This window comes from Cryptomeria japonica, chromosome 3, assembly GCF_030272615.1.
Source record: "Cryptomeria japonica chromosome 3, Sugi_1.0, whole genome shotgun sequence".
In the NCBI taxonomy this organism is placed as follows: Eukaryota; Viridiplantae; Streptophyta; class Pinopsida; order Cupressales; family Cupressaceae; genus Cryptomeria; species Cryptomeria japonica.
Window position 1 is genome coordinate 398705186 of NC_081407.1, and position 23175 is coordinate 398728360.

General features: G+C 35.6%; 1 protein-coding gene across 2 annotated transcripts in view; it reads left to right on the forward strand.

Moving 5' to 3' along the window:
* Positions 1 to 23175, forward strand: part of LOC131047855 (serine/threonine protein phosphatase 2A 55 kDa regulatory subunit B beta isoform) — an 87487-nt gene that overhangs the window by 9280 nt on the left and 55032 nt on the right. For both annotated transcript variants that reach the window (XM_057981640.2, XM_057981641.2), the window contains exons 2-6: positions 3587 to 3690; positions 3851 to 3946; positions 4113 to 4232; positions 6275 to 6490; positions 6809 to 6900. In XM_057981640.2, the coding sequence (XP_057837623.1) occupies positions 3587 to 3690; positions 3851 to 3946; positions 4113 to 4232; positions 6275 to 6490; positions 6809 to 6900 (628 nt within the window). The remainder of the gene's footprint in view (positions 1 to 3586; positions 3691 to 3850; positions 3947 to 4112; positions 4233 to 6274; positions 6491 to 6808; positions 6901 to 23175) is intronic.

Genomic DNA, 23175 nt, shown 5'->3' on the forward strand with positions numbered 1-23175 from the left:
GCTTTGGGGACTTTTTCAAGGTTGTTCTCTGAAAGAATCATCAATTTCCAGTTATTGATAAGCCCCATATTTTTTATCTTCTGAAGACAAAAAGTCAGTCACTTTGCATTGGCCAAGAGGATCTCTCATAACTTTCGAGGCACTGAATTTGGGAAATTCTACCAGCAAGGCCTCATTTTGCTCACAACAATCTTCTGAGAAATAAGTAGATTCTCAATTTAAAATTATCAAACACACACTATTCTTGATTACTGCACTACCGAGTTTTATACCTGCCAAATAACTGAATCAGTTCCCTCCCTTGGAAATCAAGGAACCTTGTTTTCATTACTTGTAGTTGTAATTAGGTGTTTAGCAATTAAGAGCCAGCTCCATAAGCTGTTTAATTCATTACACTGTCACTAATAAAGCTTGACAGCTACATCAATTTTAATTTAGAATGACCTTTTTTTGCCAAGTCTTCTGACTGCAGAAACTGGCAAAGAATTTTCTCATTTTCTTTCAAGAGTGTTTTCAGAGTTGTATTAGAAGTAAAGGAATAAATAGGTATAGCTTACGGGACGGACTTAATCAAGATAATTCTTTCAGCAAGCAATAACCATTTCAATATCCAGTGGGAGATTCTAGTTTTGATTTTCCCTATATTTGCCTTCTATTCCAGTTTTGTGAACTGGAGGCATGATAAACATATTAATAGGAAGACAAGCAATTCTTAATTGAAGAATATTGAAAATTCGATTTGGATTCTTATATCTGTATTGAAGAAGACTACTTGGGATTTGGCCTGATTAATAGGTTTCCCCGAGACTCATAAATTGATATCTAAACATTCTCTAAAAGCACGGGTCTCTGCTACTTAATGCATGGGTCTCTGCTACTTTTGCTTCTCTAAGTAGGGATGTGTCGTCTACGGACTGCAGGTAGGGTGGCTTTTGCCATTCTTTCTGAAACTTTAATATCACTTTAATGCCCTTTCTCAGAAAATTAGAGAACAATTTTGCATGTCCTTCAGACAGGACGAGAAGTTAATTAGGGGAGATTGGATCTCCCTGTCTGAGGTCTCTAGAGGCATTACACAAACCTTGAAGGTGATCCAGTGATGAACATAAACATATTAACAGGAAGACAAGCGATTCTTAATTGAAGAATATTGAAAATTTGATCTGGATTCTAATATCTGTATTGAAGAAGACTACTTGGGATTTGGCCTGCTTAATACATTTCCCTGAGACTCATAAATTGATATCTAAACATTCTCTAAAAGCATGGGTCTCTGCTAAATTTGCTTCTCTAAGTAGGTATGTGCCATCTACGGATTGTAGGTGGGGTGGCTTTTGCCATTCTTTCTGAAACTTTAATATCACTTTAATGCCCTTTCTCAGAAATTTAGAGAACAATTTTGCATGTCCTTCAGACAAGATGAGAAGTTAATTAGGGGAGATTGGATCTCCCCGTTTGAGGTCTCGAGAGGCATTACAAAAACCTTGAAGGTGATCCAATATGAGCATAAACATATTAATAGGAAGACAAGCGATTCTTAATTGAAGAATATTGGAAATTCGGTTTGGATTCTTATATCTGTATTGAAGAAGACTACTTGGGATTTGACCTGATTAATAGGTTTCCATGAGACTCATAAATTGATATCTAAACATTCTCCAAAAGCATGGGTCTTTGCTAATTTTGCTTCTAAGTAGGGATGTGTCATATACGGACTGTAGGTGGGTTGGCTTTTGCCACTATTTCTGAAACTTTAATATCACTTTAAAGCCCTTTCTCAGAAAATTAGAGAACAATTTTGCATGCCCTTCAGACAAGACGAGAAGTTAATTAGGGGAGATTGGATCTCCCTGTTTGAGGTCTCTAGAGGCATTACACAAACCTTGAAGGTGATCCAATGATGAACATAAACATATTAATAGGAAGCCATTTTTAATAAGAGAATATTGTGTGCCCGTCAAACATATCTTGTGAATAAACTCAAAAGTAACAATTAACAGACAATAGCCATATCCCCTGAGGTTGCCATATAGCCCTAGCCCACTCTTCTACTTTGCTCATAGTAGCTCTGATATTCATGGTTGCACAGATAAGATATGATTCTTTACACAGACAATGTCATCTGTAACTATTTTAGGTTGGACGACTGGTCTGAGTTTTCTTCACTTTTCTGTATGTATCTATATACATTCTTAGTAATGTTGGAATGCACTTCTAATCTGTCGCTGCTGTAGAAGTATTGCAATAGCTTCCTGTACTTTGTCTCTTCCATCAGATCCACATTAGACACAGCTTTAAGATTTATTTTGTTTGATTCAGTCTTTTTTTCTATTCAACATGGTTTGTTCATAAAAAGGAATCATTTTATGGCTGCAAACATGTATTGCATAATTTGTTGCAACTTACAATGATCAATATCTTCCAAGAAGTAATTCTATTTCCATGAATATTACTGTGTTATCTCAGTTTCTAGTCTATTTTGTTAGTTACAGTTTGGTTTTCTTGGTAAGAGTTTCAGTTTCCTATAGAATAAAACTGTAGGCATCATCTGTAGGAACTAAGAACTGATGAGAAATTTTCCTAGTTGAATGACTGCAAAAATGACCTGTATAGTAATTACATGTAGCTTGAGAGTGTTATGAAGAGATCTACACCTGTAGTCCTAGCTGTTGTTGTAATTCGGTGCAATCTATCTTGAAGCCTTGGTCCCATTGTCTTTTGATACATTAACAGTGAGATGCAGTGAAGATAGAATGGGGCTCAAGATTGGCAGGATGCATATGTTTGGAAATTGTGACGAGTAGGGAGAGCATTGTGATGGCGTAATTGAATTGTATGCTTTACAGGTATATGTGATCTGCATTAACAAAGTACTAAATACTTCTGACCCTCCAATTTCGCTTAGAGTTTATCTGATGTTGTTGGTAGCATCCCATGGATCTTGAACTCGGATTATTAACCTCTATGGTGATGTATTGACAAACTGAAAGAATCACGTGTGAAGTTTTTATTACACAGTCACATAGACTAAGTTTATTTTATTAAGAATAGTCATATGGGTTAAGTGTGCTTCATTAAATATGGTAATATGGTCACATTGGACAAATGTTAACACCACTCCATATTTCATAGCAGGTTTCAATTTTTGCCACAAATTCTTCTTTTCTGCAGAAAGTTGCTTCCATCTAAATACATGTACAATAAAGGTGAAACTTTTAAATAGTCTTTTATATGCCAATATGCAGTCCTGATTTCTGTGTGTTTGAACGCCAAATTTCTTGAAACGTGTAAATCGTAAAGTCTCACATCTACAGTTGAAACCTTTAATGGTATATAGAAATTGCTGTACACAAGTGAGTTGTGTTTGCAGATTCTATGTGCATAATTGATTGTTGATTAATCACCTTGCCCGTTCTTTTGTTGATTTTGGCTGGAGGCATCTTTGGTAATCTATATTATTGTGTTGCTTTATGTTTGCTTTCATGTATCTCGTTGGTTGTTTTGCTCGTCTGCCTTTATTTGTTTTCAGTTGTTTTCTGGGCAGATTTTCATATAATTGACTGATTAACATGCTTGTATAATGCAGTTGATATCATCTCAGCAATTGAGTTTGATAAGACAGGTGAACATCTAGCTACTGGAGATCGTGGTGGCCGTGTTGTACTTTTTGAGAGAACAGATGGAAAAGATGTAAGTTCTTGGCTGAGTGTTAGAACAAGTGCTTATGTATTCTTTGACTTATTGCAAATTGAATTTGAGAGGTTGTTCCCGAACTGATGTATTTATTCTCATAAGCTATAATAACCCTACATAGGAATGTTTAACATTTTTTTGGTTGGAAATACTTTAGTTACATTCTCGAAAAGAGCTGGAGCGAATGGATTACCCTGTTACAAGGCATCCTGAATTTCGTTACAAGACAGAATTTCAAAGCCATGAGCCTGAGGTATTTTTCCACATTGTTCAAGTCTCTGGTGAATTTATATTAATCCCAAGTTTTGTTCACTAAGCTTCTGGTATGCTGAAGTTGAACTCTATTAATTTTAAACTTTTGTTCACAATTGTGGATGGCAATAAGGATATTCTCTGATTTTTTTCTCTTGTGTTTTTAGTTTGACTATTTAAAGAGTTTGGAAATAGAGGAGAAGATAAATAAGATAAGGTGGTGCCCGCCAGCTAATGGTGCTCTGTTCCTTCTTTCAACTAATGACAAAACTGTCAAGTTCTGGAAGGTAATGATGAGGTTGTCTTTAATTTATCTAAATACCTTTTTCTGTTTATTTTGAGGAAAAAGGATTTCAAATGTGCTTAGGTTGTGTATGAGTGGCATGCCTGACTGATTTGGTTTTGCTTCTAAGGTCTTTTCCTTTGCTATTACCTTGGTTTTAGCTGAGTATTTTGTTGATATTCCTAGATACACAGTTTTTCTTTTACCTTCGGCTACCTCTGATTAGTGTCACAGCACCCTAGTTTGTTTAGTTGAGATTCAGTTAGGAAGAGAAATTGTGTTTAGCGAGGATTTTTCTTTCAAAGACATGGCTTGAAGTCTAAAAAATAGGCTTATAGAGGTCACCTCAGAAAAGAACTTTTAGTCCTTTGCCAATTAATAACAATGAAAATCCAATATATCTTTTATCTATAGTATCCAAGATTCACTTTTTAAGACTTGTATGTTAATTCGCCTTGTGGCTGTGTTAATGAACTTTGAATGAGATCTACTTCTCTTTATGATTTGTTTCCTAGATTTTTTAAATTGTTTACCTAAAAGAAAATCATGTAGTGATTTTCTCCCTTTTTTTCCATCTCTATCTAGCTATTTTATGACTTTACACCTTGTGTCATAAGTTGATTTCTCTCTAAGGCTGGTTCTGTCTTGCTTAATTACCAACATGCAGATACTATCAGTGTAATTTGCAGATTATACATTATAATCTGGTTTCCTAGTTTGCAAATATTGATTGCTAAGCATTGGTGATTGCTGCTTTTCACCCTTTCTAACAAGGAGATTTGCCTAATTCATGCATTCTTAGTTGTATTTAAATGGGATCTTCTCGCTTGAGACTTATGCAGGGTTGATATTCTGCAAAGCTTCTTTGAGATGTAAGATTGAAATCTATTACAAGAGTGTTAGGCAATCTGTTTAGAAACTAGCCTTCAGTTTTGGTGCATTGTTTATGTAGTGGATGGGGATAGTTTTCCGTTTAGGTGGATTATTTATGTGGCGGATGAGGAAAGCATCTGTGTTTTTTTGAGCATTATTTAAGATCAACACCTTGGATATGATGATCAATGATCTGAATAGAGGAACTAGCAGATTGTAAATGAATATCCAAATATTTTTTTATCATTGTTCTTTGATTTTACAATAAGAAACTTTTAGTGACACATTGTGCTTTAAAAATAAGAAACTTTCAATGCAACATTATGCTTTGATAATAAGAAAAATTTGATGCCATGCTAATATGGCCCCCGTGTTTGTCTGTGTTCATCCTACTAGGGATAGGCATTGATTGGAGAGAGCTCTCTGATTTGGCTTTGTGCTCTTCAGTACTTTTGTTGACTTGGAACATATTTTGACATTTTTAAGGGCAAGGTCTTGTCAATAAAATTGTGGTTGCTTCCTTTCTTGTTTCCTGCTGCTTGAATCTGTCTTGTCCATTCCATGTAATAATTTACAAGAAACAAATTCTGTAATGGTGTGCAATTTGTTTACTGTAACACGTTTTGAAATTTTTGTTCACCCTTTATTTTGTGATAGGAAAAGAATGTGTCCATTTTTATAACAAGCTTTGATAGTTTTGAAGCTTATTGCACTAAATATGAAGATAAATGGACTGGATGGGAAATTTTTCTAAGTGTAGTTATTACTTTTCGATCTGACATTAATTTTACACATATAATCTCTGTTGTGGTTACCTATGTTTTCCTTCGTTAGGCTAAGCATTGGATGGATGCTTCTGTTTTGATGTCCTCTCCAAGTTTTTCTTTTTTCTTGTGAATGTTTCTTGGAGGAGTTTTTTTGGTTTCCATTGTTGTATGTGTACTGTTCTATATTCACAAGGTGATCTTGCCTAAGCAGCAAACTCTACTTGCCCTCTTGTTTTGCACACTTTCTTGTTTTGTGAATATCTGATAAATAAATAAAAAACATCATTGCATTTTATGTAGCAGCTATGGTTGGGCCATGTTCAATAGTGTTATTAAAGGATGAACACTTATTGTTATCGTAGACAAATTCTGTTGGCTTACAATGGTTGCATGGCTTATAAACCAGGTTCAGGAAAAGAAGATAAAAAAATTACTGGATATAAATGTAGAATCACTAGGACATCGAGAAAATGGAAGTACAAGTGCAGAGAGCTCTGTTATTAGCCCCAAGTCATATTCAACATGTTCCTCAAATGGGGGTCTGTCAGATCAGACTAGTAGTTATTCGTGCAATGACTTTGCATTTCCTCCAGGAGGCATTCCTTCACTTCGTTTGCCTGTGGTATGTATAATTTGAGCCTCTTAGTTATGGCTAACAATTGCAGCTTGGTGTTTGTGTTGTTGAATATATGGACTGAATCCTCAGCCTTTTGCCCTTCTGGCTTATCTTGTTTGTAAGAACCACTTACATAGTCTGTCTAACTAATCAATCTTTTACATTTTGCAATTTGTAATTTCTTATGGTAGCATGATTAGGAAAAGTGCATACCTACAAAGGTATGAAATCACTAATGTTCTTAATGGATTCTTCAGAAACAGATACATGTTTCTATGCTTATTATGAGCATGACAAGCTGATTGTAGTTCGTCCTGTCATCAGGTGACAAGCACTGAATCGAGTCTGGTTGCCAGGTGTCGGAGAGTATATGCCCATGCCCATGATTATCATATAAATTCCATTTCAAACAACAGGTAATGTGAATTCTTTCTTCGTTTTAAATTTGTCACTGATTGTTGATATTAATTTCAAACCTAATCAATCACAAGGACATGAGATCTTGCTGTGTGATTGAGGTTCTATATAAGATGCCAACAAGAAGCCTAATTTTTAACCGTTCACAGTTTTATTAACACTAGCAGCTTATCAGATCTTACCCTCATTTCTTTATTTGCTTGATGTAGGCAACCTTAGTTTAGATCAAGGGAGCACGTTACATTCTACACTTTTGGAATTTGATGTAATCATAGTTCCAGGACTTGCCAGGACTCTTCGAGTCCTGGTGAGCCCTGAGCCGAGTGACCCTAGCCTCTTCTCAGGGATTCAGGACTCTCCAGGAACTCGCTCTAGGTGAGACTCACTAGAAACTGGTTTTTTGCTGAGTCCTGTCGAGTTTTTGTTGAGTCCTGCCGAGTCTTGCCGATTTTTTGCCAAGTCCTGATTCGGGTCAGCCTTGCCGAGTCCGCGCAGAGTCCGAGTCTCATTTCTATGGATGTAATAGACCAAAGATCCATTACTTGAAATTTATAAAGAAATAATATAAAATATATAAATAATTATATAAACGAATGAAGTATTCCATCTACACTAATGGTAGATGGATGTTTATAACATCCAATAGGTATACATCTAAGAGTCATGACTTATTCGACTTAGGTTTTATATACTATAATTAATAATATATTGGTTTTTTAACAGTTATTTATTGCGTATCCTCACTTGTGAAAAGTGTTCCTATCGGCATAAAGCTTGGGAATACAGCTAACATGAGATTTTGCTGTGCGATTGAGGTTATATTATAATATGCAACCAAGAAGCATAAGTTTTAACTGTTATCAGAAATTATAATATTCTTACCTTAATTTCTTGTTTGCTTGAGGTAAGCAAACTTGGTTTAGATCAAGGGACCTCATTACACTCTACACCTTATTAAAATGTAATAGATCAAAGATCCTTTACTTGAGTTTCATAAAGGATTAATATAATATTATAAAATATATAAATAAATTATAGAAACGAATGAAGTATGCCATCTATGCTAATTGTAGATGGATATTATAACATCTAATAGGTGTACATCTAAGAGCCATGAACTATTTGACGTAGGTTTTATATACTATAATACTTTGGTTTTTAACAGTTAAATAAGGGAGTTTATTGGGTATCTTGTGTCCTCACTTGTGAAAACTGTTCCTATCAGCATAAAGCTTGGGAAGGCAGCCAGAGTTGCAATACAAAATCACTTCTAAATTGTTGAGTTTTTTTTAGCTTAGATAGGAACTTTCACACAAAGTTCAGTGTGAATGTATGGAAAGATTTCAAGTGGTTTGAGTTATTCTATTTTTCATTTTGCTTTGAAGACTAACGTGAAAGTCTTTTATTTAGCTAAATAAATATAGTTAAGTGATTTAGGCTTATCTTCCATCTTGTCCTTATAAGCTAGCTTGCCGGTTCAGGTTCGGGCACCGGTTCGGGTTCGAAGAACCGGTACGGCAAAATTTTGAAAAGGGGTTTGGGTTCGTTAGTACAAAAACATGTAAATATATATATATATATATATATATATATATATATATATATATATATATATATATATATATATATATATATATATATATATATATATATATATTTTAATATTTGTGCAGCCTATAAGCATGAATTAAGATTAGCATGTCACATAGCATCATATAAACAACAAAACAAACATAAACTTGTAATCATAGCATCATGATCATACCATAATAGCATCATATACATCAAGTTTAATATCAAAATGCAAAATATTCAAGTATCATTGTTTCAACTTTCAGCAATATAAAGTTTAATCATCAAATGGATCAGCTAATTCATCCTCCTCCTCCTCCTCCTCATCCTTCTCATCATTGACATTAACATTAGATGAGCCAACGCCACTTGCACTTGCACTGTAAGTTTGCTCGCTCTCCGAGTCATCAAGTGTCAATGCAAGAAGCTGAGAAGCGGGAGCATCCAAATCAGTATGCTTTGGCTCTATATCCCACATCTTTGTTTCCCCTTGTATGTAGTCACGTTGTTTGTGTGAAAGAAGACGTAGATTGGAATGCACATATGCTAAATTCTCCACTCTTTTTGATAGCAACCTATTGCGCTTTACTGAGTGGATGAAAGAGTGTGCTCCAATTTCTTTTTGAAGCAGATGAACTAGCAACCTATGAAGACAAAGTAAACAAAAAAAGTTATACATTAATAAAATTAAAATTCAAAATTACTAGCAACCTATGAAGACAATGTAAACTATAAATAAACTTGTTATAAATTTTAATTAATTAAACTTGTGATAAAACTTTTACAGCGAGGGGTTGTAGGTGTTGGAAGCATGCACCATGGAAGTACCACCGGCTATGAGCATCCTTCTTGGATCTATGACGAAGTGCATCAACACTTAGACCATTCCCATTTGCGAATTCTATGAATTCATTTGTAACAATATCTCGCAAATCATCATCAGGATATTGTCTAAGAAATGCTGCCTTGTACCCCCATTAGATACTTCTAGATCTCTCCATGGTGGAAGCTTTCCTGGTTTATCAAGAAATTGATTGCTATAGTACTTTGGTGTCAAAGCATAGGCAAGAAGATGCAAAGGAGTGGTCATCTTATTCCACCTTTCTACAATAATTGCTTTCACTTCTTTGAAGAATTTCTCCTCGGGGTCATTCTCTTTTGCATTTATAGTGAACTTTATTTTTTCAAGCATGGAGTCAATGCCATCATAAATCTCACCAATGCAAGGCCTATCCATGTCGGTATAGCGAATCATGCTCATAATGGGCTCAGTGATACTTAGGAGATATGTAACAAGATCCCACCATTTCTCATTCAATATTCTCTCCCTAATTTTTTCTGCCCTCTCACTGCTACTTTGCTTCCATACAGTCCAATTGTTGCTGATCACCATATTGCATAGTGCCACTCTAACTTTCACAAGTCGTCTTAAGATGATTATGTTTGATGCAAAATGGGTCTCAACAACCTATAACACAAATTAATGCCAAAATGATTAAAAAATAAAGCCAAACTTTAAAGAAGAATACACAATATAGCTTACACAATGATATTATGAACATTGAAATTAAAAAAATCAGAAAATGTAAAATTAAATTACTATTTCACTTACCTTCAATATCTCCAAATTTGAAACGGATCTAAAAATCCCTTGAGACATGTGGTGGTTTGTGATGAACATCTGGATGTCCTCAGCCTCTGCATACACATCTTTGACCCATTTTATTTTAGTCCCAATCCTTTGTAGCATAAGTTTGAGTGAATGGACCGCACAAGGTGTCCAAAAGATGCGATCATAACGTTCCTCAACCAACAAACCAACAACTCTACAATTTCTTGCATTGTCCGTTATGACTTGGACAACATTGCGGGGTCCCACTGACTCAATGGCGGAGATGAGAATTTCTGCAATAAACTGGCCATCTTTTACTTGGCCCTCACAATCCACAGCTTTCAAAAACATTGTCCCATTAGGGGACACCGCTATGACATTGATCAAGGGACGATTTTTAGCATCTTTCCACCCATCTGAAACAATTGTTACACTTGTCTCAACCCATGAATCCTTTATAGGTTTCAATGCATCTTCAACCCTCTTCACCTCTTTGTCCAATAATGTTCCACGTACCTTCTCATAACCTGGGCCCTTATACCCTCTTGGAGCTTCATTAACACTTTTTATCATTTGCTTCCAATATGGGGAGCAAACAACATTGAAAGTCAACCCATTTGCACAAATGCACCTTTCTACATCTTGGTCAGCAATGTCTCTACTCTCATTTTGAAATGCGGTTACTAAAGGCCCCTTTGTTCTTTTGCGTGTCAAGGGTGGTTCACTTTCAGGTTCATTTGTGGAAAAGAAGGGGTGGTCTTCTACTACAACATCGGGATTACCCCTTTTTTTCTTTGGTGCGGTTTGATTCAATCTATGGGCTTCTCTCTCTTCTGCCTCCTCATGCTCCCTAATATATTTCATCACTGTCTCATCTGGTATAGGTTTACCATCTTTTCTAGGGCATTTTTTGATGCTTCTTCCTTTTATTCCACACAAATGGCCTACACCCGATAATATGAACTATTACGTTCAATACCACATCCTTGGCATCTCCAACGGAATCCCCCATGTAGGAACCCTTGAAGGTTCTGTTGCTGTTCTTTTTTGTGTGATTGTTTTTGAATAGTTTTTATGGTTTTTTTGGACGTTTTTGAACATAGATTTAAATAAAATAACAAGGAAGAAATCTGATCTCTACCAAGTAAATTCACAATATAAGCAATGTTGGAAAAAAAACAAGAAAGAACCTGATTTTTCCTCCCAACAGCAAGTAGATTTATTGCTCTGAAATTGCGTCACAAATTCATTGCCAAGAAACCATAGATCACCATCCTCCTTTGGACTTTTACATTTTTTGAAACCCTTATAATAAAATCGCAATTTCTTGGAATTTGCACCAAGTTTGATGAGGCCTGCAAATACTTGTTGTGGCTGTCTTAAATACTGCTGCTCCTCTGCTGTAACCCTTCTCTCTGATTCTGCAATATAATCCCTTCACTATCTGATCCAATCTTCACCAAATCTCTCCAACTGAAGCACAAATAGAGTCCCAGTATAGAACCCTCCAATATTCCAAGTTCGCTGGGTATTTCACCGGTTCAGATGGAAGCACAGAGAAGAATCTTCGTTCTCCAATGGTGGCTGCAAGTAGAAACCCTTGGTCTCCAAGCAAGAGCAAAAAAATCAATTCAAGGTTGTCAATAATCAATAATCCCTCAACAAAGTCTCTCTCCCTCTTTTTAACGCCTAACTTAGGGTCTTGGTGCAGCTCCCCAAAAGGTACGATTTCCATCATTTAATCATTTAAATGATTAACATTTAAAAATATGGAGACTATAGTTCATGGTAAAATATTTCCCAGTTCAACTAATATAAAAAGTGGCCCCCTTTCAATGATGAAAGACCCCTTCACTTAAGTGATTTAATATTAAGTAATTTGGACTTAATATTAAATCATTAACCATTTAATTAATATCAATTGGCTGTAAAATTCATAACTCCATCAATACTATGAATCTGGCTACATCGTCTGAAACATGAGTCGGTACAATTATTCTCCATGTGACTAAAACATACTGCTAAAAATAGTAATTTTCAACCAAATGGAGTCTAAAACATCCTTGAATACCAAATCAAAGGCACTGAGCTCTGCGGAAGACAAATCACCAGACAACCAACTCCTCCTGTGCCCAAACTGACCCCCCTTCCATCTGTGTTAGCCTACGAGGGTCCAATAATAGGCCAAACCACTGCTAGACTAAAGTCTCTAGCTAGAAGGGGACATCACACCCCACCTCCTGGAAGTGGTTTTAAAATGTCAACATACTTCCATAAGGGAGAATTTGGATCATTTCTTTGTTTTGTAATTGTTTGTTCATTGCCAATGGAGGAAGAGGTAGATGCCATTCTAGTTCCTATGGCAAGAAATAACATAAACATATTCAAAAACAAAAAAAAAATCATGAAAAACAATTAATGTTTCATGTTTGACAATTTGTGAAACAAAAATAGTTGGAAAAAAATGGTAAAAAACCTACCTCTTGTAGCCAATGGGAGCTTGCAAATGTATGGAAATGATGCTGCAACACTTGTTGAAGCTTCAAAAATCAGTCTTCAACTCCTATTTGATTTTGGAACACAAATTGAGGAGAAATGAGCCAAGATAGTGTTTTAGAAGTCACTTTTAGGGTATAAAATTCACTTTTTACATGGCGGATTCCATAAAATAATTAATTTTTGCATAAAATATGGCTTTTTGGGTCGGTTCGACTTGGGTCCGCCCGGGTTTGAGCCAGGTCAAACCACCTCTGATTTTTGCGAACCCTGGTCGAACCAAGGTCGCACCGGACCCGAACCAGGGACCCGGACTGGTACCAGGGTTGCCAAGGGGCGAACTAGGTAAGCTAGCTTATAAGTGATGATAAAGTTTTTTGTAAGTATAGCTGATTTTTGCAAGATTAGATTTTTAGATAAATTAGTTTAAAGATAGGAGCAAGATAGAAGTTTGATATATAGATTGTCTTCGAAGGAATGAAAGACTATGTTTTTCGAAGGAAAAAAACTTGTATGTAACAACATACTTCAATTTGATTTTTGTTGTTTTTTGTGAGATTTGATTTTTAGCTGAATTAGTATAAAGATGGGAACAAGATAGAAGTTTGATATGCAGACTGTCTTCGAAGGAATGAAAGACTTAAGTTTTCAAAGGACTGAAAACTTGTATATAACAACATAGTTCATGTTGTTGATTTTTGTGCTGACATGAGTTGTATCAGTTGTGGACTAAGTTGCCAGATTCTTCTGGAAAATCGCTGGGTCCTGGTTTGGTTCTGTCGAAATTCTGGTCCTCTAGAAATTCTCTCCAAATTTGTCCAGGGTCCTGAATTTGCCCTGTGGGTTTGCTGAGAAGGACCTGGGGTGAATTTTGGGGAATTTCCACCGAATTTGAAATTCAGTGGCAGAACCCAGGCCAAATTTTGGCAATTAAACATGTTTTTTCAATTTTTTTGAAGTTTTTTTATTGCCTATTTGGTCAACTTGACCCTCCAACCCTAAAATAGACCACTAAAAAGGCCGAAAAGGTAAAACATATCTCATTTGGGGATGAGACACTTGACAGTGGTGTATTATGAACTTATTTGCTGCTGCATATATGTATATATTTTTATTTTTATATGTTTTTGTACGGGCGAACCCAAAGCGAACCTGAACCCACCCCAAAATAAATCTGAACGAATTTGTGAACCCGATTCTGGAACCAAAATCCGAATCCAAACCGGGACCGGCAACTTAGGTTGTGGATGTTGAATTGAAGGTTTAACTATTTAAAGATTGAATTGATTGAATTAATAATCACCACATTTAGAGTGCACCATCCTCTATCCTTGTTTCTTGTGACATCCTCTGCCTCAATGGCCATTCTCACCACTACATTTGGGAATTGGCACCCCCATTTGCACAATGAAAAGTTTTCTTACTTGCAAAGCTGCTAGCAATTTTTCGTCTTCAGTTCCATTGTGACATATTCAGACATATCATCTTGAATGGTGAGAGAAAGGGGTACTTGCTAGGCAAGATCTTCATTGAGCTCTGACTGCCTTAGGTGTGATAAGGGCCCTTCATCATATGCACTTTATCCTTCTATGCGAAGGGGGAGTATTGTCTGCACCTAAATTGAGCTTTTGTGTAGGCAGAACACTACTTGAACTCTACAAATGTCTTAACACTAGGCATTGGTCTCTGCTAACAAGTAGATCATCACTATCTTGTCCACTTCCACTGACTTCGGTTTCTCAAAATCCATGAAAGCCGAATAGTTACTTTAGATTTTTGAAAGTTTTTAATTTCTTTTGAAAAAACCTTAGGGTTTGAATCTACCAGCTTAGCCGTGGTGGTTGGTGACGAACCATCTTACACCAACATAGTGGCTGATTGCTTGGTTGTGCCTTGTGTGGTCTCTCAAACAGTTAGTTATCAAATCCTCCTATTTAGGGAGGTGCACCTCCCTCCCCTATAGCAAGACTTCTTCAACCCAAATAAATAAATCCTTTTCCACAATATTATTGACCAAATTGAAGAGAAATGAGTCTACAGCACTGGAATTAGTTAACTTGATGCCTTGAGTAGACATCCATTTTTTCTCCTTGAGGATGTTTTTGGTTAACTCCCAATTTGATTTTAAAAATCATCGTTAGCTGCTTAGTAGAGAGTGTTCTATTAAAGGGAATTTCACCCTTCTTGACTTGTAATCTGCTAGCCACTCCCATTATCAACTTCATGAGTATATACATTGAAACTAGCGGAGAGAAACAGAGAAAACCAAGGGTGCTTTTGTAGCCTTTGCATCCACAACAACTATATTGTATATAGAAGCGCAAAATCCCCTGTAAGGGCTTTTTTAATGCAATGAATCTAAATAATCATTGTATTGTCTTGCAATGTTGTTTGGTTGTCATTGAAGAGAAATAGACATAATCTGGGCCATAGTTTTAAATTGGACCTGCCAAAACTTGGCTGCCCAAAATTTTGATTTGGATTTGGGACTAAGCATGCAAAATGCTATTACAGAACATAAGAAATTAATTTAGAGAATCATTGCAAGGAAAATTCTTGAAAAAATGTTCAATCCACAAGGGAAATTTTTTGAAAAAGAATTAATAATCCTGTGTTGGCTGACTATTTTTTGGCGAGTGCTCGCCAATCACTTCGGAAAATTTTATGCATGCATTCATTGCTTGTTGAGTTTCAAAACTATGGTTTTGGCCAATCTTCCTTAGAAGAGTTGGATAAGGACGAGAAGTCACCATGCCTACTGCACTTGTAACAGGACCCTGGTTTTATACTTCTTTGAAGCAATGCTTGAAGCAGATTAAGTCAGAATTCCTCACAATATTTCTCACCTGCTTGAAACCTTCCAATATGTGTTTCCCCTTTCACCATAGCATTCATAACTATGAGGAAATCTCCCTCCTCTGTCATCGTTGGTTCTTAGGGGAATATAATTTGCAGAAGCCATCTGAAGGTGTCATCTGAATTTTTTATGAGATATTTAGCTCTTGCAACCCTGGGTTTCTCCTTGATGCTTCATGGAAACTTACTTTCCAAATATTCGTTGAAGAGGGAGACTGTTTGGTAGTTGTTCCCTTATGCCTTTAACGATGGATTATAATACATGATTTTTAATACGCAAGATAAGCTTGTAATATGAAGTAGGAGCTAGGTTTACTATATGTCCCCTGTTCTTGAAGAGCTTTTATCTTGAAGCATTGTGAAAACCTTTAACCAGTGATGAAAATCTTCTTTGTTTTTTTAAGTCTTTGAAGGCTCCATGGTTACCAATTCCTGCTGGTTCCAGATTTTTGGACCGACTGAATTTGTCTTATTTGTCCCAGAATTTTCAATTCCTATAGAAGTTATAACAATTTTTTTGATTGGAAATTCTAGATTCCCAAATTTTTAGAATTCCTGAAAGAACAGAAATTTTTGTTCCTGGTACCTGTACTATAAGCACACGAAGGAGATAAGACTGTTGGATCTTGATATTTTTTCAGATTAATGATGCATCAAATCAAGGTATATACATTCTAGATCAATATTGATAGCCATCATATTCTCGATCCATTGTAGGAATATGCTAATGTTTTAGGAAATAATCAAAACTTTGTTGTCTTTAATGATGACGCTTGTGCAATTTGTCAATATGCTGATGTCAATAATGACAAAATTCATGATTAGGATGATAATATGGGTCAACAAGACTACTTTATTGGTGGCAAGATACTTGTTTGCATTCTCAATTGCATTTGCAGGTTTTCCTTCATTAGTTGATTGTTTCTTGGTTTGTCTTGCAACTTATGACACATATTCATATTTTCTTAATTTCCTTGGTTTTGATAATCCAAGTGAGCAGTTCTATGACATGATACTTTGATGCTTGGATGCCTCAAGGGTAGGGGTTTGATGCCTATAGAGTACCTTTGGGTTTTTACATCCCGTTCATGTGAATAGTAATATTTTCTAAAATATCTTAGATACATTATGATGATTTACATGATATTGATCATTTTTCTTTGGTACCCATCAATTTCATAGTATTCCTTAAAAATATTTTGATGGGTAACATGAATTATTTACTAGTTAGTTTTACAATATTTTACTGTGGGAACTGTTATTCATTGGAAGGGGCTGATAACTTATAGGATGTGCCATGTATAATTATTTTGGGTGTTTACAATTCAACTTTGTCCACAGGATGTCTTGAATTGCCATTTGGAATATCTTCATCTTGTTAGGATTGATCCACTTTCATATTGGATTGTCATTTATTCTTTATGTTGGTAAGCACTATTATCATGCATTACCCACATATTGTAGGGTCTCATCCACACATGAGGAAGTTTATTGTGCTTTATCATATTATAAGAACATTTGTAAACAATGACCAATCATTCACTTGGAGTGTTATTTATTGGATCTTCTTTTGAAATTGCTTTTGCTTAATGTTCTTGGTAATGTTGTCTATTGTCATCTACTTCATTTCTTTAAGCAAGTGAAGTTGGGCCATCTTGTTCTTGATGAACTTACCTTTGTCCATTCCTTTCTTTATGATTATGATCAAGGCTGGAACCTCCCTTTTGAAATGGAGAGCATGATCAATAGCATATGCTATCTGGAAGAGATACACAATTTATGTCTTTGTTGTGGCTTGATGTGTCCACACTCACAGTGCTGTGAATTCTCTTGTTCCACGTATCCTTGGATACAAGTTGACTGAACACATGATTTGTGTACTCCACCTTGACAATACCACTTAGTGTATATGTGGCTGTCTTCTTATGGTTGCTAGTGAACCTGTTCTCTAAGTCCTCTATCACTCTATCAATGAAGTGGGTTCCTAGGTCCGTTACAATCTCCACAGGACATTAAAACATGCTCAAAATATGTTCATATGTCAGCTTTGAGATTTCTCCTGTCAAAGTTGGGTTTGGATTTGACCCACTTGGTGAAGTAAGTTGTAACCACCACAATGTCTATCTCTATCTCCCATTTCTCAGAAGGACCAAGAGGTCAAATAGGGCATTACAGTGATGATGATGTCCTATGCTTTACACATGTCTGGTAATGTCAGAAATCTTGCAATAGTTGATGCAGTTTTTGAAAAATGTTCGCCAATGGCAACTTGCATACAAAATCTTTCTTCTTGTCATTTTCTCTGAATAGTGTCCACTACACCTGCCATTATGAAATTATTTGGTAAACTCATTTACTTTGTCTTACTCCATGGTTCATCAATACTTTCCATCATCTCATACATGGTATAGGAATCCTGTTGGCTTTAGCTGTGGCGCTATCAGGAAAGTTGAACGAACTTAGATAATTGTGTATAGCTATATACTCAACTAGGAGTTGCTTAAACAAGAATCCAAGTTGCATTGGGAAAGTCATAATTAATATAGGAAGAGCCCATACCATCAAAGGCCTGAAAAACTGATCTGCATTTAGGTGCTTTTTTCTGCACCATCCACAGTATGAAAATCACATTCTTGCAAAAATAATATCCATGTTGGTATGCTAAATATCAGTTAGGCTTATTTACAATAATACTTTAGTGCTTGATCTTCCATTATAACAATAAAATTTTACCTTCCAAAAAATTCTTACTTTTTAACAGCAGAAATAAGGCTGAGTCCTCTTTCTTGGTTACACTGTAGTTTACCTTAATGCAACTCATCTGCCTAACGCCAAAGTATATTAGATGATCATTTCTGAATGTTCATTTGGCTCAAGGCCTTGGTTATTCCTAGTCCTAAGGTTCCTAATCCTAAGGATTGCCAGTTTCTTAATTTTTGCCACCTTTTCTGCATTAGTTTCAATCCCCATCCCAAAAGCATGCCCCAAAAAGTTACACGACACCTCTCGAACATGCGAATAAACATTTAGCTAGATATCCCACAAGAAGCCATGGGCTGAGGCTACTGTGGCAACAACTAGGGTGTAGCAAGACTCTTATGAGTATGCTTTCATGGCATCTTTTTGAGACAACAGTTATGCAACTAGTTGCTAGTTCTTTGTTTCTAGTGCATCAGATCATATCACATGTTGCAGAGGACGAATATGACAATCATGGAGATAGTGTAGTCTGTGATGTAAAGCAGAGGTGTGGTCTACTTTCTGAAGAAGAATTTTGATTCTTGGGTTCCGTTATCAAATTTGAGCCATTAGTTGATAATCAAACATGTAGATGGATTGAAGTTTTTGCTATCCGATAATGGGAGTGACTTCTCTTCCAAGTAACTCAAGGATTACTGTGAGAAGGGAGGGCATTAAACATAGTTGATGGTGCTGTACATCTCTAAATAGAATTAGGTGGTTAAGAGGAGAAACATGACAATCATGGAGATGGTTTGGTGCATGAGAGGTGTGCAAAACAAATTATTTCCGTGAACTAGAGAATGTGATGAATTACTCTATAGCTTATATGCATGTGACCATATTTTGTTTTACTGCTAGTTAGTCATCACCAATTGATGAATCAGTGTACAGATAATTGGTGGTAGTTTAGTATAGCTTATATCCATATGATTGGATCTTTGATTTGCTGCTTGCTATCTCTTAGATTTTGTTCCAATTGAAGCTTGTTCTTTGACAAGTAGCAGAACATACGTTGTGCTATGCCAAAGGTATCCTTGACTTTGCCATCCTCTATTAGAGGACAGAATATTATACATTGATAAGCTATACAAGCTTTGATTTTGCTGGTTCAGTTGATATTTGGAGATCAACCATTGGCTAGTTTTTCTCTTTGGGGTTTGTGTCAAAGTTTGCTTGAACATACCATAACTTTATGTTCGACTAAAGCTGACTATAAAATAGTTGTTGGTGCTAGTTGTGAAGTAGATTGGCTATGTTTAATTTTGGGTGATCTCCAACCTCCTCAGAATACAATGAGACTATCTTCTGTGAGATTTGGGTGTTTTAAAGTTGGTGAAGCATCCGGTTTATTGTGCATTGTACCAAATGCATATGTGTTCATCATTATTCCATTTGACAAGCGGTTGATATTAGATATATGTTTTGTATAACCTCAACTCTCAGCTTGTCCACCTTTTCGAATAGTTTATCCACTATTGTTGCCACCTAATCTTCCTCTAGTATGATCAATATGACCTTAACAGTGGCTCAGCCTACTCTCACTTCCACCTATTTTTACTTTATTGTGAGCAATATGACCTCAATGGTATCTTAATCTTGTCATGGCATCCCTTATCTACAAAGATCGGTAGTTGTTACATATATCAATCTCCAATTAGTTCTGCAGATCCATCTCTATGAGTGCTTGATTGATATAGTCAAGTCACTCTTAGGTTTCAACTGCAAAAGTAACAAAATTCTATTTAGTTACTATCATAAATACATAATTCTAATATTTTAATCAAACATAAATCTAGATGTGTATACAAATGCAAATCCTATACTTGGGTCCTCAACCTACCATTCAAGTTCTATGGGTGTTATGGTTGTGGTGCCTAGTTATCATTGTTGGGTCCTACCCCTATTGGCTGTGCTGAATTTTGTGTGATCTCCAACTTCCTCAGAATACAATGACTTCGTTTTTGGTGACATTTCTGTGTCTTAAAGTTGGTGAAACATCGAGTTTATTAGGCTTGCACCACGCATATAGATGTTCATCATTACTCCATTTGACATGTGGTTGATATTGGATATATGTTTCTTTCTTCTATTATTCATCTTAGAATTACTTTGCTGATCTATCAACTAAATGCCTTGGTTCTATTTTATTTAATGCTCTTAAATTTCCACAATACAAAATACTAATTGCTGTTTTCTTCTGGATTAGATTGTTTGTGAGTTGATACATACAAAAACTCTCACACAATCTTATTTATTAATTATTTTATTTGTCAAAATTTGAGGACAAACATGGGGTTGTTTCTGGTTTAGTCATTGAGGGCTGCATTAGATATGATATATTGTTTTTACCATAAATGCAAAAATCTTTCTTCTTAATGAATTGGAAAACCCAAATGTTTTTTTCTTCGTCAATTATCTATTGCAAATTGGACCTCATGTCGTGGCCCTACCTCAACAATCACCTCATTTATTAGAGTGAAAAATTTCTACATTGATTATACTCTATTTGACACATCCACTGACTTGAAGAAAATTGTGCCAAGAACAAATGCCACAAGGAAATCTCAGAGAGTATGACTCTTTTTTCTCTATTCATTTGACATGATAGTGCAGCTAGTTTTAGCTCACTACTTGTTATGTTTATCTAAGACTTCACTCACAAGTTGTGTTGCATCCCTCAACTTGTTAGTCCCTAAAGTCTCATATGAGGGGCTTTGAACCTAGAACCCACAATTACAATTGTATCTACCATAGTCAACTAGAATGGAGATCTAGCAGCTTCGGATGACAAGCTTCAATAACATTGAATATTGATAATGTTTGTTTTGGCTTGTTCATGAATAGTATTTTTCCACCCCATATTTTTAACAATTGGACATGTATTTTCTGTAGTATGAGGCGCGAAGAAGGCATTAATGTTTGCACCTTTTGTGTTGTTGTCCTCATTTTTGTCTTAAAAAATGATGGACCATTACATTAAATTTTTGTCAAAAAATGAAAATTTTACTCTATGGCACACTTCCCGAGGCATAATTTTGCCTTACCCCTGGACTGGACTAATCCTCAATTTATACTCAAACCATGATTCAAATTTCATCGCATTCTGGGTTCGTTTGCTATGTTTTTCCTTCAATTTCGGGTTTTTTCTCCTTGACTGCATGTGGGAAATTTTAAGTTAATTACAAGAGCACTTTATGAAAAATAGAACTTGTAACTTACTTTTTATTTCCCCCTTGTTGCTTTTTGGGTTTTTAAGTTATTGCAGGAACGTTTTAGACATATTACAAGTGAACTTTAAATTATAAAGTTTAAATAAACTTGTAATTTATTTAAAAAGTTCCACTTAAGTGATTTTAAGTTATGGTAGGGGTTTTTCTCCTCCATTACAAGTTTTATAAAGTCACTTTAAGTTGTAATAAGGATTTTATTTTCCTATTACAAGTTATTTTTGTGACTTGTAAAAGGAATTTTATTTTCCCTTTATTAGTCTTTTGTTGAGTTGTTTAAATCTTGTAGAGGGAGTTTTGATTTCCTTTTACATGTATTTTAAACTTGTAGTTTGCTCTCAGAAACCCGATTTTGCCTTAATGCATGAAAAGTAAACATTTTTAAACTTGCAAATGGGTTTTAGAAACCCGATTTCATGTGTTCTTTGAAATTTTAAACTTGTTCTTCCTCAAGAACCCGACCAGCTATAGAAGTTGATTTTGTTGAAGATTTCAAACGATTTTTGTGGAGAAATCTTAGGAGGAGGAAGGCGTTTTGGTTTCATACCTATTTTTATGCAGCTTCAAACTCTTTTCATGCCATTTGGAAGACGTTTTGCTGGTTCAAAATCATTTTAACAGCAAACATGTGTTTCATGAAATGCCACGATTTTCTTCTTGAAGTTCCATGAATCTTGGTTCTCCTAAGTTGTTTTGGCTTCTAGAACCTAGGCGTGGAGATTGAATGCATTATTTGACTGATTCTTCATGCATTTGATAGGTGTTTTGCTACATATGGCGTTTTTTTCAAAAACGTGGCTAGGGTTTGGAGTGTGGTTTGATGTCTATTTAAGAGTTTCAATCTTCTCTTTCAAGGATTGCTTCTTGTTCTTGGGAGGTCGTTTTGTTGATCAAGGTAATCTTTTCTTTCCTTGTTCTTGTTTTCTTTTCTTATTTGGTTTGTTTTGGTTTCCTTGGTCAATTTGTATATATGTTAGTTTTGTTAGTTCATGCCTAAAATCGGTTTTGTGAGAGATTTTTCCCCTTTGTTCCAAGTTTGCAAAGCAATTTGTAAATTGCATTGTCTTTCCCCATTTTCCTTCTTTGCTTGCATTCGGGATTTAAAAAACCGATTGCAAGTGAGATGAAAATAATTGATCTTCCCCTTTGGTTGAAAAACCTTAACCATTTTTTGGTGAAATTCCAAGTTTCTAAGTTGAAAAATGCTCATCCTTTCAAAATCGGGTTTTTAAAACTTGATTACAAGTTGAAAGTTCTTCCCATTTTCATAAAGATGATCCTCCCAAAATCTTTTCATTTTCACTCATATTCATTGCCATCATCCGTAAATACCATTCCCACCATTTCATCCACTCATTTCACACCTTAATTCATTTTTCCCATTTAAAGTCTTCACTTGCAATCAGCCATCCAGAACCTGAAATCGGTCCAAAATGCACTCAAAAAACACTTGAAAATGAGTTTTAAAGGTCCAATTACAAGTGCAAACTTGTGTTGCACTTGTGTTTACCCATTACACGTATGAAGTTGCATGTTTGTTCTCCACAATTGCAAGTTAATGCTCTTGTTTTTCCCACACATGTAATGCAGCTTCCAGAACTCAAAATTCACTTGTGAGCCCATTTTTGCATCAGTTTATTCCTTACCTTGTCAGTTCGGTTTGCACACACGATCTACCAAATCAATGGATTAAGGCTTGGGCCTTATTTTGCAAGCAGATTTCAAGATTGGAGGATGATACAAAGAAGAGATACAACAACAATTCATGG